At 34.9% G+C, this 12,505-nt stretch overlaps 1 protein-coding gene across 1 annotated transcript in view; it reads right to left on the bottom strand.

The window, feature by feature from the left end:
• LOC106066266 (prion-like-(Q/N-rich) domain-bearing protein 25) overlaps positions 1-12,505 on the bottom strand; it is a 39,205-nt gene that overhangs the window by 25,484 nt on the left and 1,216 nt on the right. The window contains exons 2-5 of the mRNA XM_056032132.1: positions 11,416-11,587; positions 11,083-11,212; positions 3,794-3,999; positions 600-732 (exon numbers count right to left, since the gene is read on the bottom strand). Coding sequence (XP_055888107.1) covers positions 600-732; positions 3,794-3,999; positions 11,083-11,212; positions 11,416-11,587 — 641 coding nt within the window. The remainder of the gene's footprint in view (positions 1-599; positions 733-3,793; positions 4,000-11,082; positions 11,213-11,415; positions 11,588-12,505) is intronic.

Here is a 12,505-nt window from a genome sequence, read left to right as displayed (position 1 = left end):
ATATTAGAAGACCATTGTTTCTTCCTTTTGGTGAAATGTCGAAACGTTATTTCTAGTCTGGTGATTCATGAATCGTCCAAGAAGCAAATTGGTGCTATCGGGGTTACATGAATTTAACTTATCTATTGATTAAGATACAGGAATGTTTTTAATTAATTGTGTATATTTCGGTCCTAATTTATTGTATTTCTATTTCATTTGAACCATTTACTTCGTCTAAGGCAATTACCTAAAGCGGGCCCTACTGCTGTCTGTCTGTGTGTCCGTCCATCAGGCCGTTTGTATGTTTATTAATCTAATCTACCGAATCTATGATTCTTTGTATGCATCTGTCTATGTATCTATCTTTGTTTCAGTTCGCAGTACATAAGTTATAAAAAAAAATGAATGGATAAAATGAAAAAAAGATATTAAAAAATTGACTCTTGGATGGCTGCCTTGTCATGTGGTTTGAGCACTGGACTGTCGTTCGGACTCATCGATGGTCCCGAGTTCAAACCCTGCCTGCTCCCATTCACAGTCGTCCTGCGGGAGCTTTGGACCAGGAACTAAATTATCTTCAACTCTGCAGGAACATCCAAAACATTAAAACATTTTACCTTAATGTAATAACTTGACCTGGTCTAGCTGTTATAAGCCAGGTGTATTGGCTATATATTTTGTAGTTCAATGGATATGGATACCCTGGGCTTGCTATATAGCCAGTTGGTTCAGTTAACACAGCAGAGTTGTCTAGATAATAATAATAATAATAATAATAATAATCTTTATTATCCGTAAGGAAATTTGTCTTACAATTTGTGCATTACACCAAACAAAAAACATTATAACTATAAGAAACCAAAGTGTACATTCACACCAGACTCACTCATAATTTACATGTGACAAAGTTTATACCAGATTGTTCTTATTTAATCAGAATATCGCCATTTTAAATAAACACAAAAAAAGCTTTTGTTATATCAATACAATCTTTTAACAAACAAAGCTTGTATTCACTCACTCCGTCTGTTTGTCTGTCTCAGTGGATTCTTTCACACATATTTTTATCCACTTCCGGTTCTCAGACCAATTTGAAATTTCACCCTATCACTTCATAACAAAAAAGTAACCAATTAGTTAATCAATTACTGATAATTTTTTTTTTCTCCCTTCACTTAATATAAGCTTTGTTCTTTTTTTAACAAAGCTTATATAAACTCGACGACGTTATTGCACTACTCGAGTCTACAAATAAATGAATATAAGAAATGACGGAGAGGCTAGATAGAGAGGCATCCAAAATTGGCCTCCACATAAACGTGGATAAGACTAAAATTATGCGAGTGGGATAGAAGGCAAAGGTTGCCCCCATCAGACTTGGCCAGTCAAAGCTTGAAGAGTTGGACAAGTTTACATACATTGGCAGCATCATAACAAACGATGGGAATTGCCTACCATGGCGCAGCATGCCGAATAGGAAAGGCAGGGAGCATTTTCCAAAGGCTGAGGTCTTTTTGGATGGATTTGTGGAGTCAGTTACAGAGATAGGGTCTCGAAAAAAGGAATTCCTATTCCGATCTGGATTCGAACACTTAAGGAGGTTGTGACAGAGCGTCACATGAGGTTTCTGGGACATGTTCTCCAACAAAATGAACTATGCATACCAAGAGCGCGATGACATGGGGGCCAATAGGAGGAAAGCGCAAACAGGGACGTCCTCGTATAACTTGGCGCCACATTTTCATGGATCAGTGGACTCCAGGTGGGAAGAGTGCTTCAGACTTTTCCAGTGACAGATCTTTGTGGAGACAGCTTGCAGCCCAATGCGCAAAACGCCAAGGGAGGATCTGCATCTATGTAAAAAGTAATTAACTGAGTCTAAGTAAGGAAGTAAAAAATATCAACTCGCTCTAACTGTGTGTCTGTATGAATCCCAAAAAGTGTTTTTTTTTTTCTCTGCCACTTCCCATTCTAGGCTTAAGTTGAAACTTTGCACAATTATTCAGTGTACTTAACGAATCATGAGTCAATTAAAAAATTAAGCCACTTTTTAAAATTATTACTGGTAATTAATTATTGTCTTTGATATAATAAATATGGGAAAATAAATGCTACTGAATGAGATGTGGATGTATATACTGATCTATTCCCCTGGTTAAGTTTTGTCACATATTTGTCCCACTTCCAAGTTGAAGTTTTTTGCATAATTATTCTTAGTCGATGACAATACACTATCAATCAAAAACCTAAAAAAAAATTAATCAATTAGTTCTAAATAATAAGTTTTGTTTTATATAGCAGAAAGGCAGATAAACTCTTACATCTTGAGATAAATAGCAGCAATTAGCGGTTGTTTCCCTTCGATAAACTCTCTTTTTTTCCCCTTCTTTTAAGTATTTGAACATGTTGCTTGTCTATTTAGCCATAAACCACAAACGTTTTCAAAAATATTTGAAGTATTTGATTTTACATAAATAATACATTGGCCCAGGAAGAATAAAGACAGATTGTGCAGCTGTCCAGGGTCTTTTCACCCAAGGGCGAGACCAAAAAGATATTCAAACTTTAAAAAAATACATTATTAAATAACAAAAGAACATCAAATTATAATGAAATGTACAAATATACTTTTGAGTTACTACATTTGCAAACATTTGTTTAAAAAAAAGTGAATTGGAATTTAAAAATAATAAATATTTCATTTATTTCATTTTTAACGAAGAACCTATAAATGCACGCCATCACAGAGTCGGCCCCCCCCCCCCCCCCCGAAGGGTCCAATCATGTGCGGTAATCAATGTAAGTAAAGGCATACTACTGTGATACATTGATGTAACTTAGCGACGAATGTTAATTTACTTGAGTTAAATGCTTTAAACTCTATTCAATAAAATATTTAATCCAAATTAAACATTGCTCGTAAAAATGATAATTTGAATAGAATATTATAGTTGAACTAAAACATATTGAAAAAACAGGAAAACATTAATAATCTTATAGGAAATTAGCACAGTTTAAAAAATGTACTTATGACAATGACCAATGTTAAGGATACTCAGCTGTGTACAACCGGATAGTTAGCTATACTTTCTTTATTTGGTGGCGTAAATCGATCTTTCTTGAATGTTTTCATCATTGATAGTAAGTTCTATAAGCATCCCACAATTTCACGTTAACCCTACATCATGTTGAATGATCTGCTTTACTTTCTCACGCACACGCAATGTGACCTAATACTATTGTCTGTTGACCATCTATGGTTTGTCGTTATCGTATGCTGTCAAGCGTGACATTTTCAGATACGCATGCGACAAAGAAATTGGGATATTCTGTTCTACCAATGACTTACTTCTAATGACTTACTTCTAATGACTTACTTCTAATGACTTACTTCTAATGACTTACTTCTAATGACTTACTTCTAATGACTTACTTTTAATGACTTACTTCTAATGACTTACTTCTAATGACTTACTTCTAATGACTTACTTCTAATGACTTACTTCTAATGACTTACTTCTAATGACTTACTTCGAATGACTTACTTCTAATGACTTACTTCGAATGACTTACTTCTAATGACTTACTTCTAATGACTTACTTCTAATGACTTACTTCTAATGACTTACTTCGAATGACTTACTTCTAATGACTTACTTCGAATGACTTACTTCTAATGACTTACTTCTAATGACTTACTTCTAATGACTTACTTCGAATGACTTACTTCTAATGACTTACTTCGAATGACTTACTTCTAATGACTTACTTCTAATGACTTACTTCGAATGACTTACTTCGAATGACTTACTTCGAATGAAGAAGACAGCTCTGAAGCCTGTATAGCCTTTAGTAGTTCCTCTGTAATTGACAGTAAGTCTGTTTGATTTAGAAGCTTGATATTTGGCGGTATAGTCATTAGACCGACATAGTGCACTTCTAAGCGTCATCGTGCCTTCTAATACTTCTACATAATTGGAACTACAGTACAATGTATTCATGTTCACTTCAAGTATCCTAGAGAGAGAAAGTTTTACACGTGACATCAGTTTTAGAGCATTACTTTACTTGACAGAAAGAGATTAGAAACAAGATTACAAAGAGAGTTTGTGTTGACACACAAACTCAGAGGCGGCCCCCGTGGGAGACGACCCCCGTGGGAGACGGATCCCTGTCGGATCCGCATATTCGCAAGGAATATCCAAGACGTGATTTTGTTTTGATTGTTAAAAGTAATAATGTTTCAAAGATTCATTTGACGTTGTAAAAAGTTTTTTTAGTCTAAATCATGGCTGTCTGGTAGTGAGGTTTGCGCGCTGGACTGTCGTTTGGATTCATCGATGGTCCCAGGTTCAAACCCTACCCGCTCCCATCCCCCGTCGTCCTGAGGGAGGTTTGGACTACAACTCTAAAGGAACATCCGAAACATGTAAAACAACAAAACATTCTAAACTAGACCAAGAAATTCTAGATCTAGATTCTACAATGATTTTAATAAGAACTTAAATCTTAATCTAGTTTTTAATAATCTAGCTCTAGTGTAAAAAAATAATTTAGATCTAGTGTAAAAAATCTAGTTCTAGTGTTTAAAAAATATCTAGATCTAGTATAAAATATCTAGATTAGATCTAAATCTAGCTATTGTATTTTTAAAATGCGAGTCACATTACGAGGTTTAATAAACATTACTATACCGAGTTGTTTTAGCATTTCATTTAAAGAATTTATTCTATATGACGTCAAAGGAAAAAAATTCCATTACGTCACACGTCAGGGTGGCTGCCTGGTCGTGCGGTTTGCGCGCTGGACTGTCGTTCGAATTTATCGATGGTCGAGGGTTCAAATCCTGCCCGCTCCCATCCCCCGTCGTCCTGCGGGAGGTTTGGACTAGGAAGTAAACTATCTTCTACTCTGAAGGAACATCCGAAACATGTAAAACATTTTACAACAAACGTCCTAGTTAGACTAAAAAATGTCTTCTATACGAGCAGCTTCTCGAGGGTTCATAGACATTGGTGCACCGAGTGAGTTCTTTTAGCATTTCATTTGATGGTTAGTTAGACTGAATATATATATTACATATATGTAAAGGGATTAAAGACGCTTTTTTTGTTTTGTCTGTCAGTCTGTCTGTCCGTCATATTAATAGCGAGAAAAAAAAAAGACTAAAAGTTATTGAAAATCTGATTAAAATTTAATTTCGCTTCCGAAACATTGCATTAGTTTTAAGTTTCTATAATAGATTGTTCCGGATGTTTATGTATTTATAGTGAGATACAGTTAATTAAATTTGTGGGATGGTCTGTTATGAAAATTAGATGTACCATAGCCTTATGGAGAGATTTTAAAACCATTCTTTGGTGTTAGGAAGTTGTTTTCCTTAAAAATCGGAACATAATATTAACGATAATAAGATTGTCTAACATTTTAGCTAGAAAGTTAAATGTAGTGTAAGAGAGAAGTGCGATTTTACATAAATAGAGTTAAAATATTTTTCATAAAAAATCCGGAACAACCAATTTTCGTAAAATAGAAATTTATTTCTTTATTTATTAGAAGAGGGATTTCAAACATTTTGAAACAAAATCCGAAACATTCTTTACCGATTAAACAACTTTTATTATGTTTCGGCAAGAAAATTAACTGTAAAATAAAATAAAAGTGATTTTCAATAATCGTTTCTGGTAAATTACTTTCTTATTTTAAAATCCTGAACAACCTATTGTCGATATTTTTGAAAAAAATAAAGTCATTTGACATAAATTTGTTTTAAGTTAAAAATTCGGAACAGTTGATATGGATAAATAAACTACAGTGACATAGTGTCAAAGAATATAAGTGTAATATTAGTCAATTATGCGATTTCAAACAATCATTTGACATAATTTATTTTTTTATAAAACAATATCCGGTACAACTTTATAGTTATTGAAATATAAATCGGTATAGATATTTTTATTTAGCATTTATATGCTATTACATTAAAAAACTGGAACAATGTATTAAAGATCATGTGTTTCTTGCAACGTTTAACCATGGAACTAAAATCTAATATAATTTAGAAGAGCAAAGAAATATTCGCTGGCATTGATTTGTTTTTCACAAAACATCCGGAACAATCTATTATAGATACTTAAAACTATTGTAATATTCCTGAATGAAAAATTAATGGTTAAATCAGATTTACAATAGCCTTCCTTTAGTATTATTTGTTAATCTAATCGTGACGGACAGACCGACCAACAGACAAAATGCACAAAAATAAACTTCACTAAACAAAAAATAAATAAAATCAGATTTAAAAAAAAAAGTTTAAGGAATTGGTTTAGCACCATAGCATGTTACGACGTTACGCTACTGCACGAAAGTCGCTGCATAAAAAGTCTATTTTAAAAAATGTGCGTGACATTTACATACAAAGTGCATTATTAGCCTTTATAAACAAACAGAAATGTTTTCTATTAATTTTAGCAGCTAGTTGACCAGAAAAAACACCTTAAACTATTATTTATATTTGCTGTAAACATTTCTTGTACATTTTATAAACATATTTGATTTAGTGATACTGAAAATACACAAAAACAGTCCATCTTTGTTAGCATATTATAAAATTGCTTCCCTTACATTTACGTAATTGTTTTAGAATTGGTGTATTTTTATGAAAAAATCGCTTGCATAATTAATTTTATAAATTAAACGGTTTGCTTTTAGAAAACCAAAAGTAGCCATTGCACCTAAACATTTCAAGCCGCATTTAATGGTGAAATAATATTTTTCATATCTCTTCGGACAGACGGACAGACTGACATTTTGCACAAACCTAATAGCGGCTTTTTCCCCTTACGGGCGCCGCTAAAAATCGATATTATGTTTGCAAAATACCACTGACTAATTGATTGACTGATGGATTTATGTATCAAGAGATCCCGTAAATAATTGAAACAAATTTTTCTTTGATCATTTAAGTGCTAAATAAGACGCAGTTTAGACAGATTCAAGACCACGATTTGCAAAAAAATTCTTTATGAGGATGAGGTTGCGTGTCAATGTGTTATGCGCCAACAGGCCCATTGACTCCGACTTCAGCCTGCTTTTCTTTCTGGGTGTGCCCCCATAGCCTTTGATCATCCAAGATCATCTGCAAGGCAGCAGGTGTTTATTTTCGGAGTTTTGTCTCCTAGATGAACTGCTATCCCTAGCTAAAGGGTTTCATCTACCCGGGTTTAGAGTTAGAGCGCCCTATACTCGCTTTTTGCAATCATTTCCCTGGAATTCTGAGATGTTTTTAGTAAATATTCTAACCACTGGAATACTTAACCTCATCCTCCATGACTGCAAACCAGTTGGTCCGCCGCTGTTTATTTGCTATTCACAGCCAACCGTTATATCTAAGGGTCTTTCTCCTTCCGCCACCTGGGGATGCGCTTGGTAGCAGATGGTAGCTCCCCCAAGATCTGTCTTTACAAAGCAATTTTGTCTGTCTCGTCAAAAGTTTATAATCGTTATTTCTACTAAACCCAATCTCGGATCAAGCTAAAATTTTGATAATTGTTTCATCTACTTGACAACACAAGAATCAATAAAATAAGTTAACCAATTAGTTAATTAATTATTGGTAATTAATTATTTTATTTATCTTGAACAAGGGAAAGAAATTGAGCTAGACTGAAGTCATGGTATAATCTGAATTAGTCAAAAACAATTGGTAAAAATATTTCTAGTCGCACAGAATTATTCTTTTTGGTCTAGATCTATTACAAATGTAATGACATGACTGATCCAAACTAATTAACACACTTATACTTCTTGTAATCTTTGTCTTTAAAAAAATATTAAAAAATGTCTTTCTTGTTTTCGTTTGAGTTACGTCATTTCCGCTTCCTTTTCAGACACCTACCTATAAAAAAACGTAGCTTAATAGCATGAAAAAAGATAATCTAGGTCAATTTCTTTTTTAGGTTAAGGTCCTTGTTAGACAAACTGCCGTAAATCTGGCGTTGCATTTACAAATTCTGAGAAAGCTATACTCGGATACTTCTTAATCACAACAAAGTTGCCAGCAGACGTAAGATTTAAAATGTTAGCGGTGAAAATGCGAAACAAAAAATCGAAAATCGGATATATTTAAATATATTTTGTGGAGGCACTGTAAGTACCCGTCAAGGAAACAGCTAGAATTTAGTGATAACAAGTAAGACATGTAACATTTGTAGTTTCCGCACCAGTTCGCTTAAAGCACAATTTAAAATTCCAAATGTCTTTTAGAATACATGCGCAGACACTAGCGGATCCAGAACTTTGGAGTGGGGGGGGGGGGCGATTTTTTATTCCAAAGCCTAACCCTAACGCCCAGTAAACCCTAACCCTACGCATAAACGTGTATACAGCGCGCGAGCGCGCGCGCGCACACACACACACACACACACACACACACACACACACACATATATATATATATATGTATATATATATATATATATATAAATATGAGAATAAAAAAAGCAGCATTTCTCAACCTTCGGCGAAAAACAAAAAAAATGGGGCAGCTCTTTAAGGTTCTCTGGTGAAGTTCGGGGCGAAGCCCCGACGCCATAAGCGTTTGCTTGCTTTTTTCACTGCAGAAACGCATTCTCCTGACAAGTACAGCTCATTATTCATCAATGGAGTTTGGGGCGAAGCCTTGACGCCAAAAGCGTTTTCTTGCTTTTTTCACTGCAGAAACGCATTCTCCTGACAAGTACAGCTCATTCTTCATCAATGGAGTACTGGGCGAAGCTAAGACGCCAAAAGCGTTTTCTTGCATTCTTCACTGCAGAAACGCATTCTCCTGACCTGAAGCTCATTATTCATACTATTAAAAAAACGACCTTTCGAATAATGTTGTACTTGAAAAATATTCTAATTTGAATTTATAGGCCCATAATACATTGCAAATAAAACCGATTTGTTCCTTGAAAAGATAGGATACCCCACGTATTTAGATTTTTGCTTTGAGGATCGCCGCCGAAAAAAAACTTATTCGATAAATAGTATTCAAGAATACTCTAGTATAAATTGTGAGTTATAGTCCCAAATTTATTTAGCTAGAAAAATATCATTGAGTAAAGGTTGGGAAAAGGTGACTATGAATATGTTATTTGAGTTTAGAACTCATCTCAATCATGACTCTTATACTGAAAAATTTCGTTTGAATTCTAACTTTTCCAATGCAAAGTCTTTCTTAAAATACTTATGATAACTTCATGTGAAATTACAAAAACTCTGTCTGGAAATGGGAATGGCGGTAGAGTGAAAACGATTAATCCTCGCTCCTTTACTAATTTCTGCTAAAGATTGCATTTGGCATTAAAGAATAGGTATGGGGCGACTCGATATAAGAATTTAATTTATAGTATATATAAATAATATTAGTGACAGATTTTTTTTAATTTTGTAATTTCTTAACTATAATACAAAAAGAAAAAGTATTGATTTGTCCGATGGGGGAAATGCGATTGTATGTATCGCCCCTCCCACCTGGTACAACCCTTTTTCATTTAAATTTACTAATGATACAATTTGAGATTAGAGTGTGGTACGACATATTTACAATGGGTCACATATCAATACGTAGTTTATATTATATAGATATTCAACTAATTTTATTCACAAACTATGATTCTCCACAAAAATAGGACCGCCCCCCCAGCACTCAGAGGGCTAGAGTGGGGAGGGCAGTACATGTAATCGCCCCCCCCCCTCACCCTACCGAATCTGCCAAAATACCAGAAAGGGAGCGACATAATATAAAATGTATATATTAATTCAACTAATTTTGTTCACAAACTATGATTTCTCCATAAAAACGGACCGCCCCCCCCACTCAAAGGGTTTAGGTGGGGAGGGCAGAAGAGGTATTCCTCCCCCCCCCCCACCAATCGGCAAACAGGGAACGACATAATATAACGATCGGTTAAAATATCAATAACAAGTTGCAAGGATATAGATATTTAATTGATTTGTTAGCAGGCTGTGATTTCTACCAATAAATTGGACCGCCCCCCCCACTCGAAAGTGTAGGGGGGCGGGATTGATACCATCGCTCCCTCCCGACCCCACCAAATCGGCCAACATACTAGAAATAGGTTTAAAATATAAATAATTAGTATATATTTTTAACATAAGTAATAAATTCGTATACAAATTGTGTGAATCCTATACTAAAGTTCGTCCGCCCCCCCCCCCTGGATCCGCCAGTGTGCGCAGAAGATGTACAGAAAATTTAAAAAATAATTCGCATAACTAAAAGCTTTGTCTTTATTAGTTGTGGGAAAATAAGTAAATCGCGTTTCAATGTGATAAAACGCACCGATCTTTAATCATAATCAAAGATATCGTCATTCATGCAGATTGCCTGCAATATAGGTATTACGTTCCATAATTTATTTCTAATTGAAGGTAAAAATATATAATCAACCTACTACCTATGCTTGGTTGCTCTGCACAGGTTATAGTCTTTAAAACACCGAAAGTCTATTAATACTTATTCTCTTTTGAAATGTTTTATAATAGTTAGTTACGGTCGTAGCGCAGCACGGTGTGCATGAATAATGGTGCGAATTTGTGTAATGAATGGAAGGGATGTTGAAAAGGGGAAGCCGGGAGGAATTGACAGGAAGAGAAATGAAATGTTCGTATTTACATAACTTGTTGTAATATTAAAGTATTTATAGAGTAATAACCTGAGAGTCTATTATTATTTCGAAGAGTCTTGTGTCGTAACAGAAATGTTGTATAATAATTAAAATGTGTGTGTTAATAAATCTATACGATATTCTGCCAGGTGCTAACCAAACTTGCAATGATATAAATGTTAACTATATTCAGTCCTTTTTTTTCCTTTACTGAAACTTCCAATTTTACTTACAAAGAATAGTTTTAGATATAAGTAATATTAGATTCTGTGTGTGCAATTATTACCAAAAATAGCGTTAAAGTGTTGACCATAAGATACCATTTTTTAACCGTGGACCACGGAAATAGATGACCATTTCATCATCTGCCTTATAGATTGCAAGGTCTCAAAAAAGGGTACTGTTACTAAATGAAGTGACAACTTACACCAATGTGACGTATGTGTCCGTGTCTCCACTGATGTTCCACTGGACTAGAGTGTTATAGCTCATATCTCCAGTGCTGACTATGTAGCCACAGTCGCCATTCTTAGCCGTTATGGTGGTATCTCCAGTAGCTGAGAAATAATTATTCATATCTAACTAACCATATTTTATTCATTGTTATCTTACAATCAAAACATGAGACATACGAAGAAAACATGTATAGCTCTGTAAAATAACGAGCGAATAACGACATTATATGTATTTATAAAGTTATTTTAAAAATAGTATGCCCTTCAATGTCACTCGAATGTTCGAATGTTTCTACATTTCTTACTTTTAACGCAAAAACCAGTTTGTGAGTACAATACAGAGCCATCGGGACAAGAACAGGTTGTAGGTCTACAGTACTCGGTCAAACATTGGGTGTCGTCACTGCATGAAGTTCCAAATGTTCTTTTCCCAGTATCTGGTTTGAGACACTTTGTATATGTCTCTGAACCTCTGAACTGAAAAACACAGACATTTTTAATATTAAAAATTATAGCGTGTAAAATTGATATTAAATTTATAAAAAAAAGGTATATGTACATAATATGGCCTTCTTCATGGAAATGGGATGAATGCCTGAGCATTAGCTGTGGTACATGACATATTCTTTTATAATCGAAATGATCAAAATATATGAAACATTCTCTTCAAAAGTGTGAACTTAAGTGACATATTGAAACAGGGGAAGTAAAAGTCGCTAAAAGCAGTGATCATTACATTTTCAGTGTGGCACACTTTTCTTCAAGAGCTGAGGCCCATGTTTTCTCACTGTCTATAGCTTTCTTGGTCACCGTCTCTCTCCAACAGGTGCGGTCTAAGGCTATCTCTTCCCAATGGTCAGTATCAATGTTTACTGATTTTAAATGCCTTTAAATCCACATCAACTTAACGGGGGTGGAGGGGGGGGGGGGCGACCAGTTTTTCTTGAGCCAGACGCAAGTTGTCCGTACAGAATGATTTTTGGGATGCGATTGTCCACCATCCTGCGAACATGTTTGAGCTGTCTCTTTCTCTGTTATATTTGACTATTCTGTTTTGACATTCAAGTTTTCTTCGGAAAAGGGGAGAGGGCGGAAGGTTGCCGAATGGGGGCCAATATATGTCTTCCGCAAAGCGTAAGTTAGTGACTTTTCTTCTTCCAGCGCTTACTGAAACTTCGTAGCCCTCGAGTGCATCTTCCATTATCCTTTCAAGGAAGATATTGAAAATAGATGGTAAAAGTTACCAGCCTTGTCTCACTTCAATTGCTTTTTAAACCAGTGCCCAATGCGTTTTTTTCCATTGTCGCCAAGAGTGTCCCATGCCATACTCGGCGAAACCATTTCAATGAGGACATGGAAAAGTTTCTATTGATTTCTCGCAGAGAATTATTAAGT

The sequence above is a fragment of the Biomphalaria glabrata genome, chromosome 6 (assembly GCF_947242115.1).
Source record: "Biomphalaria glabrata chromosome 6, xgBioGlab47.1, whole genome shotgun sequence".
Classification (NCBI taxonomy): domain Eukaryota; kingdom Metazoa; phylum Mollusca; class Gastropoda; family Planorbidae; genus Biomphalaria; species Biomphalaria glabrata.
This window is presented reverse-complemented; position numbering and strand designations above follow the sequence as displayed.